We start from the raw sequence: 14,705 nt of genomic DNA on the forward strand, positions 1-14,705 counted from the left end.
CAGAACTGATTACTTGTTTGCTGTGTGTGGGAAACTGCCCCCACATCTGTTGTCAGAAGTGATCTGTGTTGTGAGATTGTAGTAGGAAAAACTGAGTATGCTTAGAACTGCGAATTTGGGATATTTTAATGAGAAGGAGGTAGAGAGTACCAGATACTATCGGTTATTGCTTTAGTGACTTACAACTGTCATGTTAACTTTTAATGGGTAGATTTTTTGTATCTCTTATTTCAGAGAGGTAATTACCTTGTTTTTTGTACAGTTGACTTTTAAATTGTTGCTAATGTAATTTTTGAAAGAAGTTGAGTCTTTTGTTATCCATTGAAATTTGTCACTTATCCTGACATGTATTAGAAGTTGGCAAGTCAAATGTAGCTCAAAATATGGATCAGGAAAAATTTTATCAAAAACCTTTGCTACTTAATGTTTTATCACTGACTACTAGATTTACTTACTTGATTCTCTCAAGTAAGATGAATTATGCAACTCTCCAAACAAATCAGATATACTAGAGGAATCATTTCTATATGATTGTCTAAAGTGAAATCAACCATTATTAGAATTGATTACATCCTTGCCAGCGCCATGGCTCACTAGGCTAATCCTCTGCCTTGCGGCGCCAGCACACCAGGTTCTAGTCCCGGTCGGGGCGCCGGATTCTGTCCCGGTTGCCCCTCTTCCAGGCCAGCTCCCTGCTGTGGCCAGGGAGTGCAGTGGAGGATGGCCCAGGTCCTTGGGTCCTGCACCCCATGGGAGACCAGGAGAAGCACCTGGCTCCTGCCTTCGGATCAGCGCAGTGTGCCGGCCGCAGCGTGCCAGCTGTGGCGGCCATTGGAGGGTGAACCAATGGCAAAGGAACATTTCTCTCTGTCTCTCTCTCTCACTGTCCACACTGCCTGTCAAAAAAAAAAAAAAAAAAAAAAAAAAAAGAATTTATTACATCCCAAGAAGCACTTATCTTTGCTTCACTAAGTGAATTTAGTTGGTTTTGTTCAGATTTAAATGAATTTTTATTTTACCTCAGTGTTCACAGATGGAAAGTATGCGACCATATTCTGGGATCGTTTCTTTTTTTTAACTTTTATTAATAAATATAAATTTCCAAAGTACAACTTTTGGATCATAGCGGCTTTTTCCCCCATAATCTCCCTCCCACCCTCAACCATCCCATCTGGGATAGTTTCTATACAGGAATCAGTAAAACTCATTTACTTCATGTCTTCCTACCACCACTGAATCTATCACTATTAAATAATATTTGATCAGAAACATCATTAATTGGAAGATTTAGGATCACAAACTGTTGTTCTTGGTCCTTTCCTAGTCTCAATCTTTCTCGTCCTTTCATGTTTTTCTCAAATTTTCCTTGACTCCCCAAAAAAACTTTTAAAACTACTAGAAGGTAAAATAGACATTTTTTGTACACAGTTTGTGACTTTATATATATATATATAAATTTACTTATTTATTTATTTGAGAGGTAGAGTTACAGACAGGGAGAGGGAGAGACAGAGAGAAAGGTCTTCCATCCTCTGGTTCACTCCCCAAATGGACCCAACGGCTGGAGCTGTACCGATCCAAAGCCAGGAGCCAGGAGCTTCTTCTGGGTCTCCCATGCGGTTGCAGGGGCCCAAAGACTTGGGCCTTCTTCTACTGCTTTCCCAGGCCATAGCAGAGAGCTGGATCGGAAGAGGAGCAGCTGGGACACAAACTGGCACCCATATGGGATGCCGGCACTGCAGCCAGAGGATTAGCCTACTACGCCTGAGTACCAGCCAATTTTCTGCTGTTTTCTGTGGGTGCATTAGCAGAGAGATGGATCAGAAGTGGAGCAGCTGGGACTCGAACAGGTGCCCATATGAGATGCCGGCACTGCAGGTGGCAGGTTTACCCGCTGTGCCACAGCACAAGCCCTGCCATCGGCATCTTAACTGCTAGACCAAATTCCTGCCCCAAAAGCAACTTTTTAACAAGGCAAATATAAAGTGTTATTGGGTGTCACTGAGACAGAGAAACATGACACTGAAGCTTTAGGAGGAAGCAGGATTTATTTATGCCAGTGTAAGACCCAGTAGATTCACATCCAAAAATTATGAGCCCTGAGCAAACAGGGAATTGTCTTATATTTAATCTTAGTTCCTTTTTCTCCCTTATATGATTACATACATTCTGATTGGGCACTTTAAGTTATAGGGTCATAGGGTAGCTATAAGGTTGCACATGACATAGCTACAGGTTAGGCCAAATTGCCCTTTCTTTGTCCTGGGAGACTGCTTAACTTTCCCTTTGATCTGGGAGGGCCTTTAAATTTCCTTTTGAAAGTCCCTACCTCAGTGAGTGTGTATGTCTGTGTGTGTATGTGTGTGTCTCTGTGTGTATATGCATATATTTTGTAATTGTTTTAATTTTTAAGCATTTAAGCTTTCTAGGGTTGTCTCCCTCTGCGTAGTCCAGTGATCAGTGGTCAGCTAGTGCAACAGTAGTTGCATTCAAATATCTTGGGCCAGTAAGGCTTTTGTTCTCTGCCAGTGGATCTGTGGCAGAGCTCATTCAAAAGGGTGGACTGTTCTGCAATATGCCCTTTTACTTCCCACTTGGTCCTTTCATTTCTCTTCATTTCATTTCTGTTCCTGTGTGCAGCCTCAGAGTGGGCTGCAAACTTGCCCCAACCATGATTGTAACCTCAGCTTACTGGAGAGGTTCACCCTCTTGCTCACCTACTGCCTGGTACATCATGTACACTGACCGTGCAGCTGAGCATGTGTGTCACTCACCACTCCAAATTCAGTGAATTTGATTTCACCCCAGCAGCAAAGCTGCCAGTCCTAACAGTTTGCTCTGCCCTGTAGAAACTCTGTGCCTACTGAGTGGGTACATGGGGAGAAGGGAGTAGCTTACATAGAACCCATTGTTCTTATCCAACTTTTAGCACTTTGTAAGCAGTAATGCTTCTCAGGTTCTATTCCTTTGCTCTATTTCTCCAGAGCAACCAAAGTGTTGGTTGTCCAGCTTTATAGTTGGTTTTGCAGAAAAACTGCCTACACTCCATTAGTCTATAGCAGAAAGTCCTGCCTCCTAGAATGTTTTCTTTTTCTAGTATAGTTAGTCATTTCCCTGGGTGTGTTACTATATTAGCTGGTAATCTACAGAAAAACAAAACTGATGGGATATGTATAGAACACACACACACAAAGAGCAGTTGTGGGACTAGGGCTTGCAAGACTAAAATCCATAGGGCATTCTGGCAGATATGAATTGATGTTGCAGTCTGGACTGTAAATTCTGTAGGGAAGCCATGTTGGAAATTCAGAGAAGGTTTCTGTGTTGAGGAGGAGAATCTTGAGAATTCTTTCTTTTTCAGGAAACCTGTCTTTGCTTTTTTTAAAATCTTTTTTTTTTTTTAATTTATGTAAGGTGAGCAGATTTCATATATACAGATTTAGGAGCATAGTGATACTTCCGACTCCCACCCACGCATCTTCCTCCTTCCTTTCTCATTCTTTCTTTTAATTTTTGCAGTGACATACTTTGTTTATTTTATAATCATGAGATTAGCCTTCCACTAAGTATTCAGCAAATGGTAAGAAGAAAAAAATACTGTTCCTCAACAGTAGACAAGGGCTATAAACAATAATCCTCAAAATGTCAGTTTTGCCCATATACATTACATTTTTGTACTCTATTAGTTATCAGGGAAAACATATGGTATTTGTCTTTTTGGGACTGGTTTATTTCACTAAGTATAATGGTTTCTAGTTTTATTAATTTTGTTGCAAAAGACAGGATTTCATTCTTTTATATGGCTGAGTCATATTCCATAGTGTGTATGTATCACACTTTATCCAGTCATTGGTTGATGGACATCTGAGTGGATTCTATATCTTTGCTATTGTGAATTGAGCTGCAATAAACATAGGGGTGCAGATAACTTTTTCATATGCTGATTTCATATTAATTCTTCCAATCTATGAAAATGGAAGATTTTTCCATTTTTAATATCTTCTATTTCTTTCCTTAATGTTTTGTAATTTTCATCATAGAGATCTTTCACCTCCTTGGTCAAATTTATTCCAAGATATTTAAATTTTTTTTGTAGTTACTATGGATGGGACTGATCTTACAAGTTCTTTCTCAGCCATGGTATTATCTGTGTGTACAAAGACTATTGATTTTTGTGTATTAATTTTATATCTTGCAGCTTTACCAAACTCTCTTATGAGTTCCAGTAGTCTCTTACTGAAGTCTTTTGGTTCCTTTATATATAGAATCATGTGATCTGCAAACAGGGATAATGTGACTTCCTTCTTTTCCACTTGTAGCCCTTTGATTTTTTTTCTTGCCTAATGGCTCTGATTAAAACTTCTAGAACTATGTTGAAAGTGGCCATTCTTGACTGGTTCCGTATCTTAGTGGAAATGCTTCCAACTTTTCCCCATTCAGTATGATGCCGAATGTGGGTTTGTCATATATTGCCTTGACTGTTCTTTCTATATCCAGTTTGCTTTAGGTTTTTATCATGAAAAGATGTTGTATTTTATCAGATGTTTTCTCTGCATCTGTTGAGATAACCATGTGGTTTTTATTCTTTAATTTGTTAATGTGATGTATCATATTCATTGATTTGTGAATGTTGAACCACCCTTTATAGCAGGAACAAATCCCTCATAGTTTGAGTTGATCTTTCCGATGTGTTGTTGGATTCAGTTAGCTGGTATTTTGTTGAGAATTTTTACAAATATGTTCATTAGTGATATTGGTCTATAGTTCTCTTTATTTGTTGTATCTTTTTCTGGTTTTGGAATTAGGGTAATGCTGGCCCCATAGAAGGAGTATGGATGGATTCCTTCCCTTTCAGTAGTTTTTAATACTTGAAAAGAGTTGGAATTAGTTTTTTTTAAAAGGCTGATAGAATTCAGCAGTGAAGCCATGTGATCCTGGTCTTTTCTTTGTTGGGAGGGTCTTTATTACTGATTCACTTTCCATCTTGGTTATTGGTCTGTTTAGGTTTTCTGTGTCTTCATGACTCAATTTTGTAGATGTATATGTCCAGGAAGCTCCATTTCTTCTAGATGTTCCAATTTGTTGGCATATAACTGTTTATAGTAATGCCTGATGATTCTTTATTTCTGTGGTATGTGTTGTTACATCTCCTTTTTACTTTCTGGTTTTATTGATTTGGTCTTCTTTTTTTTTTTTAGTTAGTTGGGCCTATCGTATATCCATTTTGTTTATTTTTTAAAAAAACCAGCTGTTCATTTTGCTGATCTTTTGTATTTTTTGTTTCAATTTTATTTATTCTCTAATTTTAATTATTTCTTTCCTCCTTCTAATTTTGGGTTTGATAACTTATTATTTGATGCCTTTCCAATTTCTTGATATAGGCACTAATTGCTATAACCTTCCCTTTTAAAGCTGCTTTTGCAGTATCCCATAAGTTTTGATATATTGCATTGTCATCTTCAATTTGTTTTCCAGGAATATTTTATTTCCCTTTTGATTTTTTTATGACCTACAGTTCATTTAGGAGTGGGTTGTTTAGTCTGTATGTGCTTGCATTTTTTTCTAGAGATTCTTTTTTTAAAATAGTTTGCTTTTTTCTTTTATAGTTTTATTTTATTTATTTGAAAGACAGAGCTACAGAAAGAGGTAGAGGCACAGAGGGAAGTCTTCCATCCGCTGGTTTACTCCCTAAATGGCTGCAACTGCTGGAGTTGACTGATCCAAGCCATGAGCCAGGAACTTCTTCTGGGTCTCCAAATTGGGAGCAGGGACCCAAGGACTTCAATCATCCTCCACTGCTTTCCCAGGCACATTAGACATTAGTAGGGGGCTAGATTGGAAGTGGAACAGCCGGGACTTGAAACGGCACCCATATGGGATGCCAGTGCTGCAGGCCAGGGCTGCTGCTTAGAAAAGCTCCATATGTTCAACTCTTTTTTTTTTGTTTGTTTTGAAAGATTTATTTTATTTATTTGAAAAGCATAGTCACACGCACACACACACACATACACACACACACAGGGAGAGAGAGAGAGAGAAAGAGAGAGATCTTCCATCTGTTGGTTCACTCTCCAAATGGCTGCAGTGACCAGGGCTGAGCCGTACCAAAGCCTGCAGCCAGGAGCTTCTTCAAGGTCTCCCATGTGGATGCAAGGGGCCATCCTCTGCTGCTTTCCCAGGTGCATAAGAAGGGAACTAGATCAAAAGTGGGACAGCTGGGACTAGAACCAGCACCCAAATGGAATGCTGGCATCTTAGGTGGCAGCTTTACCTGCTGTGCCAAAAGGCCAGCTTCAAGTTCAACTCTTATCATCACACTAAAATTGTTTACAAATCAGTCACTGAGGGCTGGATCACAGACCCATGCACAAATGGGTTTTTTGTGCTCTGTGCACCAACTCTCCTGATGTACTTCCTTTTATGATTGTGCTGTTTTGTTATGCCATTGTGCTTTCTGTGCATTTATTGCTATGACTTAGAATACCCCTCCCTCCCATTTTATGTGATGCTTTTACAGCTCCCTAGGGTAAACTTACATGCTCCTTTTCCCTATTTCCCACATCCCTTTGCATATTTCTCCTGAAGCACTGATCACAGTTAATTGTCATCATTTACATATCTGTCCAGAAGTTTTTGTTCTTTTGAGAGCCAGTTCATTGCATTGCTGTCTTTTTCTTTCCTTTTTTTTTTTTTTAAGATTTATTTATTTATTTGAAAGTCAGAGTTACACAGAGAGAAGAGAAGCAGAAAGAGAGAAAGAGAGAGAGAGAGAGAGGTCTTCCATCCGATGGTTCACTCCCCAACTGGCTGCAACAGCCTGAGCTGCGCCAAGGGCCAGGAGCCTCCTCCAGGTCTCCCACGCTGGTGCAGGGGCCCAAGGACTTGGGCCATCCTCCACTGCTCTCCCAGGCCACAGCAGAGAGCTGGATAGAAAGTGGAGCAGCCGGGACTTGAACCGGTACCCATATAGGATGCCGGCACCACAGGCAGCGGCTTTACCCGCTACACCACTTGCTGGCCCCTGCCTTTTTCAAAGTTTATCATCATTCAAGCCCAAGTATCCAGTCTGAAGTACCTAAAAACACTGGAAGAGTAAACTAAATTGCTGTTAAAAATTTGGAATTTTTTGGGCCGGCGCCGCGGCTCACTAGGCTAATCCTCCGCCTAGCGGCGCCGGCACACCGGGTTCTAGTCCCGGTCGGGGCGCTGGATTCTGTCCCGGTTGCCCCTCTTCCAGGCCAGCTCTCTGCTGTGGCCAGGGAGTGCAGTGGAGGATGGCCCAGGTGCTTGGGCCCTGCACCCCATGGGAGACCAGGAAAAGCACCTGGCTCCTGGCTCCTGCCATCGGATCAGCGCGGTGCGCCGGCCGCAGCGCGCCGGCCGCGGCGGCCATTGGAGGGTGAACCAACGGCAAAGGAAGACCTTTCTCTCTGTCTCTCTCTCTCACTGTCCACTCTGCCTGTCAAAAAAAAAAAAAAAATTTTGGAATTTTGATCCCATTTGCAATTTCTTTTTACAGTTGAATGTGGTTATAGTGACTTCGGGGATGAAGTGAATTTGAAAACTGGAGATCAGCTTTAAAAAAAAAATTTGGAAAGATTTATTTATTTGAATTAGAGAGAGAGAGAGAAAGATAGAGATACCTTTCATTCACTGGTTCACTCCCCAAATGGCCACAAAGCCAGGAGTTTCTTCCAGGATTCCCAGGTGGGTGCAGGCGCCCATGCACTTGGGCCATTTATTCCACTGCTTTCCCAGGTCATTAGCAGGGAGCTAGATCAGAAGTAGAGCAGCTGGGACTGGAACCAGTGGCCCTATGGGATGCTGGTGTCATAGGTGGCGACCCCTGGAGATAAGCTTTGGATTGAACTCCAAACGTGCTTGGGCATTTTAAATATTTGCTGGACTTACTAATAGAAATACTTAATGTTTCTATTCTGCACCAGATAAAGAGCTTCAGAATTGTTACATTAAGGAAGCTGTTTCTGATTATGAATGTTGATTTTTGCTTTCATTTGTGTGTACTGTGTTTAAGAATGTTAAAGCAATAGGCCTAGAGAGAAAATACCAGAATATATAGCACTTATTCAAGGTAAGTATTGCTTTGAGAAGCTTTAACTTCATACAGAAAAAATGTATGTATGTACATAAGCACATCACTGGCTTACAGTGCCACCTGCCCTTCTTACTGTGAATGGGACTAAACTTTTTTTTTTTTTTTTAAATACCCTGGTCTTAAATTCCCAAGGTCTTCCCAAGGAAGCACTGTCCAATTGAACATCCTGTTACAAAATAATATTCTGTGGCCATCCTATGTCTAGTCCATTAGCTACTAGCCATGTGTGGCTCTTAAGCACTTGAAATGTGTCTAGTGTGACTGAGAGTGAACGTTTTTACATTTTAATGAATTTAAATTAAAATAGCCACATGTGCTAGTGGCTCCTCTATTGGACAAAATAATTACATCAAAGACTATTAATTCCTATACTAGTTGGCACTGAATAAATATGAACCTGTAAGCTGCCAATCACCAAGCCAGATGAGAATGGGCCAACAGTGATAAAATCAAAGAATGAGTCATAATCAGCAAATTAATGATTAGCTAGGTTCTTTGGAGCCTAATTAATGTTTAAATAAATTGCAGCATTTTTAAAAAAAGGAGAATGTTAAAGCATCCAAGACCACTTCAGCTTCTTTATAGCTAAAATACAATATTGATAACTGTGACTAACCTGTAAACCATCTTAATGTGATGACAGAATCACTCTTTTCTTTTCCTACTAGATGTTGATCATCTTTCTGAAGTAGAATCTCCATGGCTTGAACATTTTCTGAAAATCACTTTGAGCAAAATATCTGTTTAATCACAAGAGAACCACATCAAGATGGTTGGCAAACTGAAACAGAACTTACTATTGGCATGTCTGGTTATTAGTTCTGTGACAGTGTTTTACTTGGGCCAGCATGCCATGGAATGCCATCACCGAATAGAGGAACGTAGCCAGCCAATCAAATTGGAGAGCACAAAGACCACTGTGCGAACCAGCCTGGACGTGAAAGCCAACAAAACCTTTGCCTATCACAAAGATATGCCTTTAATATTTATTGGAGGTGTGCCACGGAGTGGCACTACACTCATGAGGGCCATGCTAGATGCACACCCTGACATTCGCTGTGGAGAGGAAACCAGAGTTATTCCTCGAATCCTGGCCCTGAAACAGATGTGGTCACGGTCGAGTAAAGAGAAGATCCGTTTAGATGAGGCTGGCGTCACTGATGAAGTGCTGGATTCTGCCATGCAAGCCTTCTTACTAGAAATCATTGTGAAGCATGGGGAGCCAGCCCCTTATTTATGTAACAAAGATCCTTTTGCCCTGAAATCCTTAACTTACCTTGCTAGGTTATTCCCCAATGCCAAATTTCTCCTTATGGTCCGAGATGGCCGAGCATCAGTACATTCAATGATTTCTCGAAAAGTTACTATAGCTGGATTTGACCTGAACAGCTACAGGGACTGTTTGACCAAGTGGAATCGTGCCATAGAGACCATGTATAACCAGTGTATGGAAGTTGGTTATAAAAAGTGTATGTTAGTACATTATGAACAACTCGTCTTACATCCTGAACGGTGGATGAGAACACTCTTAAAATTCCTTCATATTCCATGGAACCATTCAGTATTGCACCATGAAGAGATGATTGGGAAAGCTGGGGGAGTGTCACTGTCAAAGTAAGTAGCTTTTTTTCTTTAACTCTCTATTCTGCTAATAAAGATATGTGTGTGTATATATGGGTTTGTGTTTGTACACATATAATTGAATATGTGTGTGTGTGTATACATGTAAGTATACATATATGACCTGCAAAGGCTCTGTCCAGAACAGATAGAGCTTCAATAATGAGATTTTGTTTTTATTAGTTCTCTACCAATTCATTATAGACCTTTTCAAAACTTTCTTTAATTTGCTTATTCATTTATTTATTGTGGTCTTTTTTATATGTTTGATGGGTGCAAACCCAATTTATATACAGTGAAAGATCTTTTTCACTTATCCCAGGCCTTAACATTCATCATTCAGTTTTTTTTTAAGATTTATTTATTTATTTGAAAGGCAGAGTTACACAGAGAGAAGGAGAGGCAGACAGAGGGAGAGGGAGAGGGAGAGGAAGAGGGAGAGGGAGGGGGAGAGAGAGAGAGAGAGAGAGAGAGAGAGATTGAGAGAGAAAGGTCTCTCATCTGCTGGTTCACTCCCCAAATGGCTGCAATGGCCAGAACTGGACCAATCTGAAGCCAGGAGCCTGGAGCTTCTTCTAGGTTTCCCATGTGGGTGCAGGGGTCAAAGCACTTGGGCTATCTTCCACTGATTTTCCAGACCATATCAGAGAGCTGGATTGGAAGTGGAGCAGCTGGGACTCAAACTGGCACCCAAATGGGATGCTGGCACTGCAGGCAACAGTTCTACCCAATATCCCACAGCACCGGCTCCCATCATTCAGTTTTAGTGGCTTGTGATTCTCAATTTCTAATAATTTTGTTAATAATGATAGTTGGCTTTTGTGTGGATATTTTTATTTGAAATACAGAGATGTGGAGAGACAGAGATCTCTCTTTTTTTTGAAAGATTCATTTATTTGAAAGGGAGACAATGAGAGAGAGAGAAAGCATTCTTCCATCTTCTGGTTCACTCCCCAGATGGCTGCAATGGCTGAGGCTGGGCCAAGCCGAAGCAAGGAGCTTTGTCCAGGCTTCCCATATGGGTGCAGGGACTCAAGGACTTGGACCATCTTTTGCTGCTTTTTCCAGGCCATTAATAGGGAGCTGGATTGGAAGTGCAGCAGCCAGGACTGTAATTGGTGCCTGTATAGGATGCCAGCATTGCAAACAGCAGCTTTACATGCTATACCACAATTTTGGACCCAAGATAGAGATCTCTTATTCACTGGTTAACTCCTCAAATGTCCCCAATAGCCTGGCCCAGAAGCTGAGAGCTTAGTCCAGGGCTCCTGGGTGGGTGACAGGGACCCGGTTACTTCAGGCATCACTGTTGCCCCCCAACAAGGTATTGAAATCAGACACTCTATTATGGAAAGTAAATGTCGAAAATAGTGGCTTAACAACTGTGCCTAACACCCTCTTCTCTTTGCGCAAATTTAGATGGTAAGGTCAGAATCAGAATCCATGCCTTGATCTCTGTGGGCTAGTACTTTTTTCCATGGCATTTTACTACATGTAATAGTGCTTTCATCATCTGATGATTGTGTCATCTTGTGTTTCACATAGGGAATGATTTTCTCAAGAATTTGGAAGCCTAATTCATATAAAGAGTTCCTTATATTCAGACACTTGTAAAACCGATTTTTAGAATTTTCCTAAACCCTGTCATTTGGTTTACTCTCTCATGAAGTGATAGCTAGGGTATCCCAACTTGATCTGAAGTCTTGAGTTGATGACTCAGGTATTGGAATAAGGATATAAAAATGGAAAAATTCAGATAATGCCATCTCATGAATAAAAGTTGGTTATAGCTAAATATTTTTTTTTGTCTTTTCCCATTTGTCAAAGTAATATATATCCCTTGTAAAAAGGAAAAATCTGCTTACTTTCTTTGTATGCTTTGCTTGCTTCCACCAAGGAATACCTTCTTTTTTTTTTTTTAAGATTTATTTATTTATTTGAAAGAGTTACACAGAGAGAGGAGAGGCAGAGAGAGAGAGAGAGGTCTTGCATCTACTGGTTCATTCCCCAATTGGCCACAATGGCTGGAGCTGCACCAATCCGAAGCCAGGAGCTTCTTCTGGTTCTCCCATGTGGGTGCAGGGGCCCAAGGACTTGGGCCATCCTCTATTGCTTTCCCAGGCCGTAGCAGAGAGCTGGATCGGAAGTGGAGCATCCAGGTCTCGAACCGGTACCCATATGGGATGTTGGCGCTTTAGGCCAGGGCATTAACCCACTGTGCCACAGTGTTATTCCAGGAATACCTTCTTGATTTTTTCTCAGTGTGAGGAACTTGTATGGTAAATATTAATACAGATCGTCTCATAGGAACAGCTGCCTACCTATACCTAGCTTTCAGTTATTGACTGCTTATAAATTATTTCCATCTATCTGAAAAACAGAATAGCAAAGAAAGATGGAGAAAGAGAGAGATCTTCGATCTGGTTCACACCCCGAATGTCCACAATAGCTAAGGCTAAGTCAGGCTTAAGCCAGGAGCCTGAACTCATTCTAGGTCTCTGATATGGGTAGCAGAGGCCTAATTACTTGAGCCATTCTCTGCTGCCTTCCAGGAAGCATTAGTAGGAAGCTGGATCAGAAGTGGATGTGGGTATACTAACCTGCTGAGTTACAATACCTGCTACTAGGTTATCTTTATTGATTCAAAGATAATTAGCTATAGCTACCGTTAGCACAACTTGTTCTTTCTGGATAATAAACCATAACTTATTTTTTTAAAGATTTATTTATTTGAAAGGTGGAGATAAAGAGAGGTATATATATATAGAGAGAGAGAGAGATCGAGAGATCTTCCATCCACTGGTTCACTCCCCAAATGGCTGCAATGGCTGGAGCTGCACCGATCTAAAGCCAGGAGCCAGGAGCCAGGAGCTTTTTCCAGGTCTCCCACACAGGTGCAGAAACCAAAGCACCTGGACCATCTTCTACTGCTTTCCCAGGTTTTAGCAGAGAGAGCTGGATTGGAAGTGGAGCAGCTGGGTCTTGAACCGGCACCCATATGGGATGCTGGCACCGCAGGCGGCAGCTTCACCTACTACACCACGGCACTGGCCCACAAAACTGATTTTTAATACACTTGAATTCCAGGATAGTATTTTACTCTTTGTACTTATATGTTGGCCCAGAGACACTAATGCTAGTTCCATTTATTAATATAAAAGAAGATTATTAGACCTCCCACCCCTCTTCTTTCCAAGTTGGAATTAAGGAGATATGCTTAAGTTAAATTTTGATGCCAATTGGGAAGAAGTCATTTTATGTGTATACTTACTCAGTTTAAGGTAAATAGATGGAAGAAACTCATAGAAATTTCATATTAATGAATTTTAGAAGTAAAGGAGACTTAACATTTTAATGTATGGATGGAGGCCTAGTAAGACTGGCTTTGTCAAAAATTGTACATGGTGCAACCATTTGTAGGCCATTTCAATGCTTATTCTAAGATGTTTTCAAAATTAAAAGTTTAACATATATAGTAAATGTGCAAATTCAGTGAGCAGTTTGATGAATTTTTACATTAATACATACTTGAGTAATCACCAGCCACATTGTATATAGTTTATATGTAAATAAAGTTTATAGTTTACATATAAACACTAGTTTTCCAAAGTGTATCATTCCTGTGTGGTAGTTCATGTATTATATTCATGTAAATGAATGTTTACTAGTAGCCTCACATCTTTGGCAATATTTGGTGTTGTCAGTTGTTTTGATTTTAAGCTTTCCAGTAGGATGCAAGTGTTTTAAAATAAAAACATTTGAACTCCTTTTAAAAACAAAGTCTTAAACAGAATTCCAGTGTAAAATAAGAACAGAGCTGTTTTGGTTGAGGCCAGTCTAACCTAGCCATACTTCCTCTTTTAAGACTGAGTCTTTGCTCTCAAAAACTGCTGACTTGGGTAACAGATCAGAGACATACAAAATTATACCAATAGTACCAAGTTGTAAATATTCCATATTCATTACAATAAGGAATTTATAGCTCAGATTCAATAATCCTGTGTGATTTTCCCTTTATGTAAATAAAATATTACATATTCATTACAATAAGGAATTTATAGCTCAGACTCAATAATCCTGTGTGATTTTCCCTTTATGTAAATAATTTTATTCTGGGAATGTTGTTTGAAAGAAGCAACTTAATGCTCATTTTAATATTATTTAGCAGTACAGTATTTAAAATATTTAGCCTTGAAGATTTGAAGATGTCACCAGATGGCCTAGGAATGTAAAAGTTGCTGAAGATAGTAACTTCAGGAAGTTATCTGGAAGGCCTTCCCAGTTCTACAAACTGCCTTATCTTGTTAAATTTGAAAGTTAACCTTTCAGTACTTTGTTTAGAGGCTTCCCGTTATTTTCAGTCAAGATAGTACCCCTTGCATCCTAGTAAGTTACAGTTACAGAAAAGTAGGAGGCCCTAGTTGCTCAAATATTTTGAGCAGGAAGTAAAGTTTGAGGCTGTTTACATTTAAATTAACCCTTTTATTACAGATTGTGGAATTTTTGTGGAATTTTAGCACTATCAGGGATCTTGTAGGAAGTTCTGGAGTGTACACAGTTGTTTCTGCCCTTAAACTCATTTGATATTATAGAATAAAGGGGAGCAAACAATCAAGTTTGCTAGACCAAAGGAGCAAAGCCAGAACAGAATAATACAGTGGTGCCCTTAAACAGAACACGTGCAGGAATCATAACCACGATTCAGAGAAGTGGGTGTCTGCTGGTAGAGCAGAAAGAGGATGTAGCAACTATAACACAGGCAAATTAGACTATAAAAGGTAACAGCAGGGTTAAGTACAAGAGAACAAACGGAACGTAATAACTGATATCCTATAGCTTCTAATACATAAAACAGAGAAAAAAACCTAGAAAGCAGATCTAGAGCAAAGGAAGATTAAATAGATGAATTTTTTGGCATTATCATATACAAAAAACTTTGAAAATTGACATAGTTTTGAGGAAGAACAGA

The 14,705-nt window shown here is 40.0% G+C and overlaps 1 protein-coding gene across 3 annotated transcripts in view; it reads left to right on the top strand.

Annotated features, from left to right (window-relative positions):
* Positions 1–14,705, top strand: part of TPST1 (tyrosylprotein sulfotransferase 1) — a 155,652-nt gene that overhangs the window by 49,886 nt on the left and 91,061 nt on the right. For all 3 annotated transcript variants that reach the window (XM_017338227.3, XM_008249652.4, XM_051836341.2), the window contains one exon: positions 8,785–9,730. In XM_017338227.3, coding sequence (XP_017193716.1) covers positions 8,886–9,730 — 845 coding nt within the window. In that variant the 5' untranslated portion in view covers positions 8,785–8,885. The remainder of the gene's footprint in view (positions 1–8,784; positions 9,731–14,705) is intronic.

Source organism: Oryctolagus cuniculus, chromosome 19 (genome assembly GCF_964237555.1).
Source record: "Oryctolagus cuniculus chromosome 19, mOryCun1.1, whole genome shotgun sequence".
Lineage (NCBI taxonomy): Eukaryota > Metazoa > Chordata > Mammalia > Lagomorpha > Leporidae > Oryctolagus > Oryctolagus cuniculus.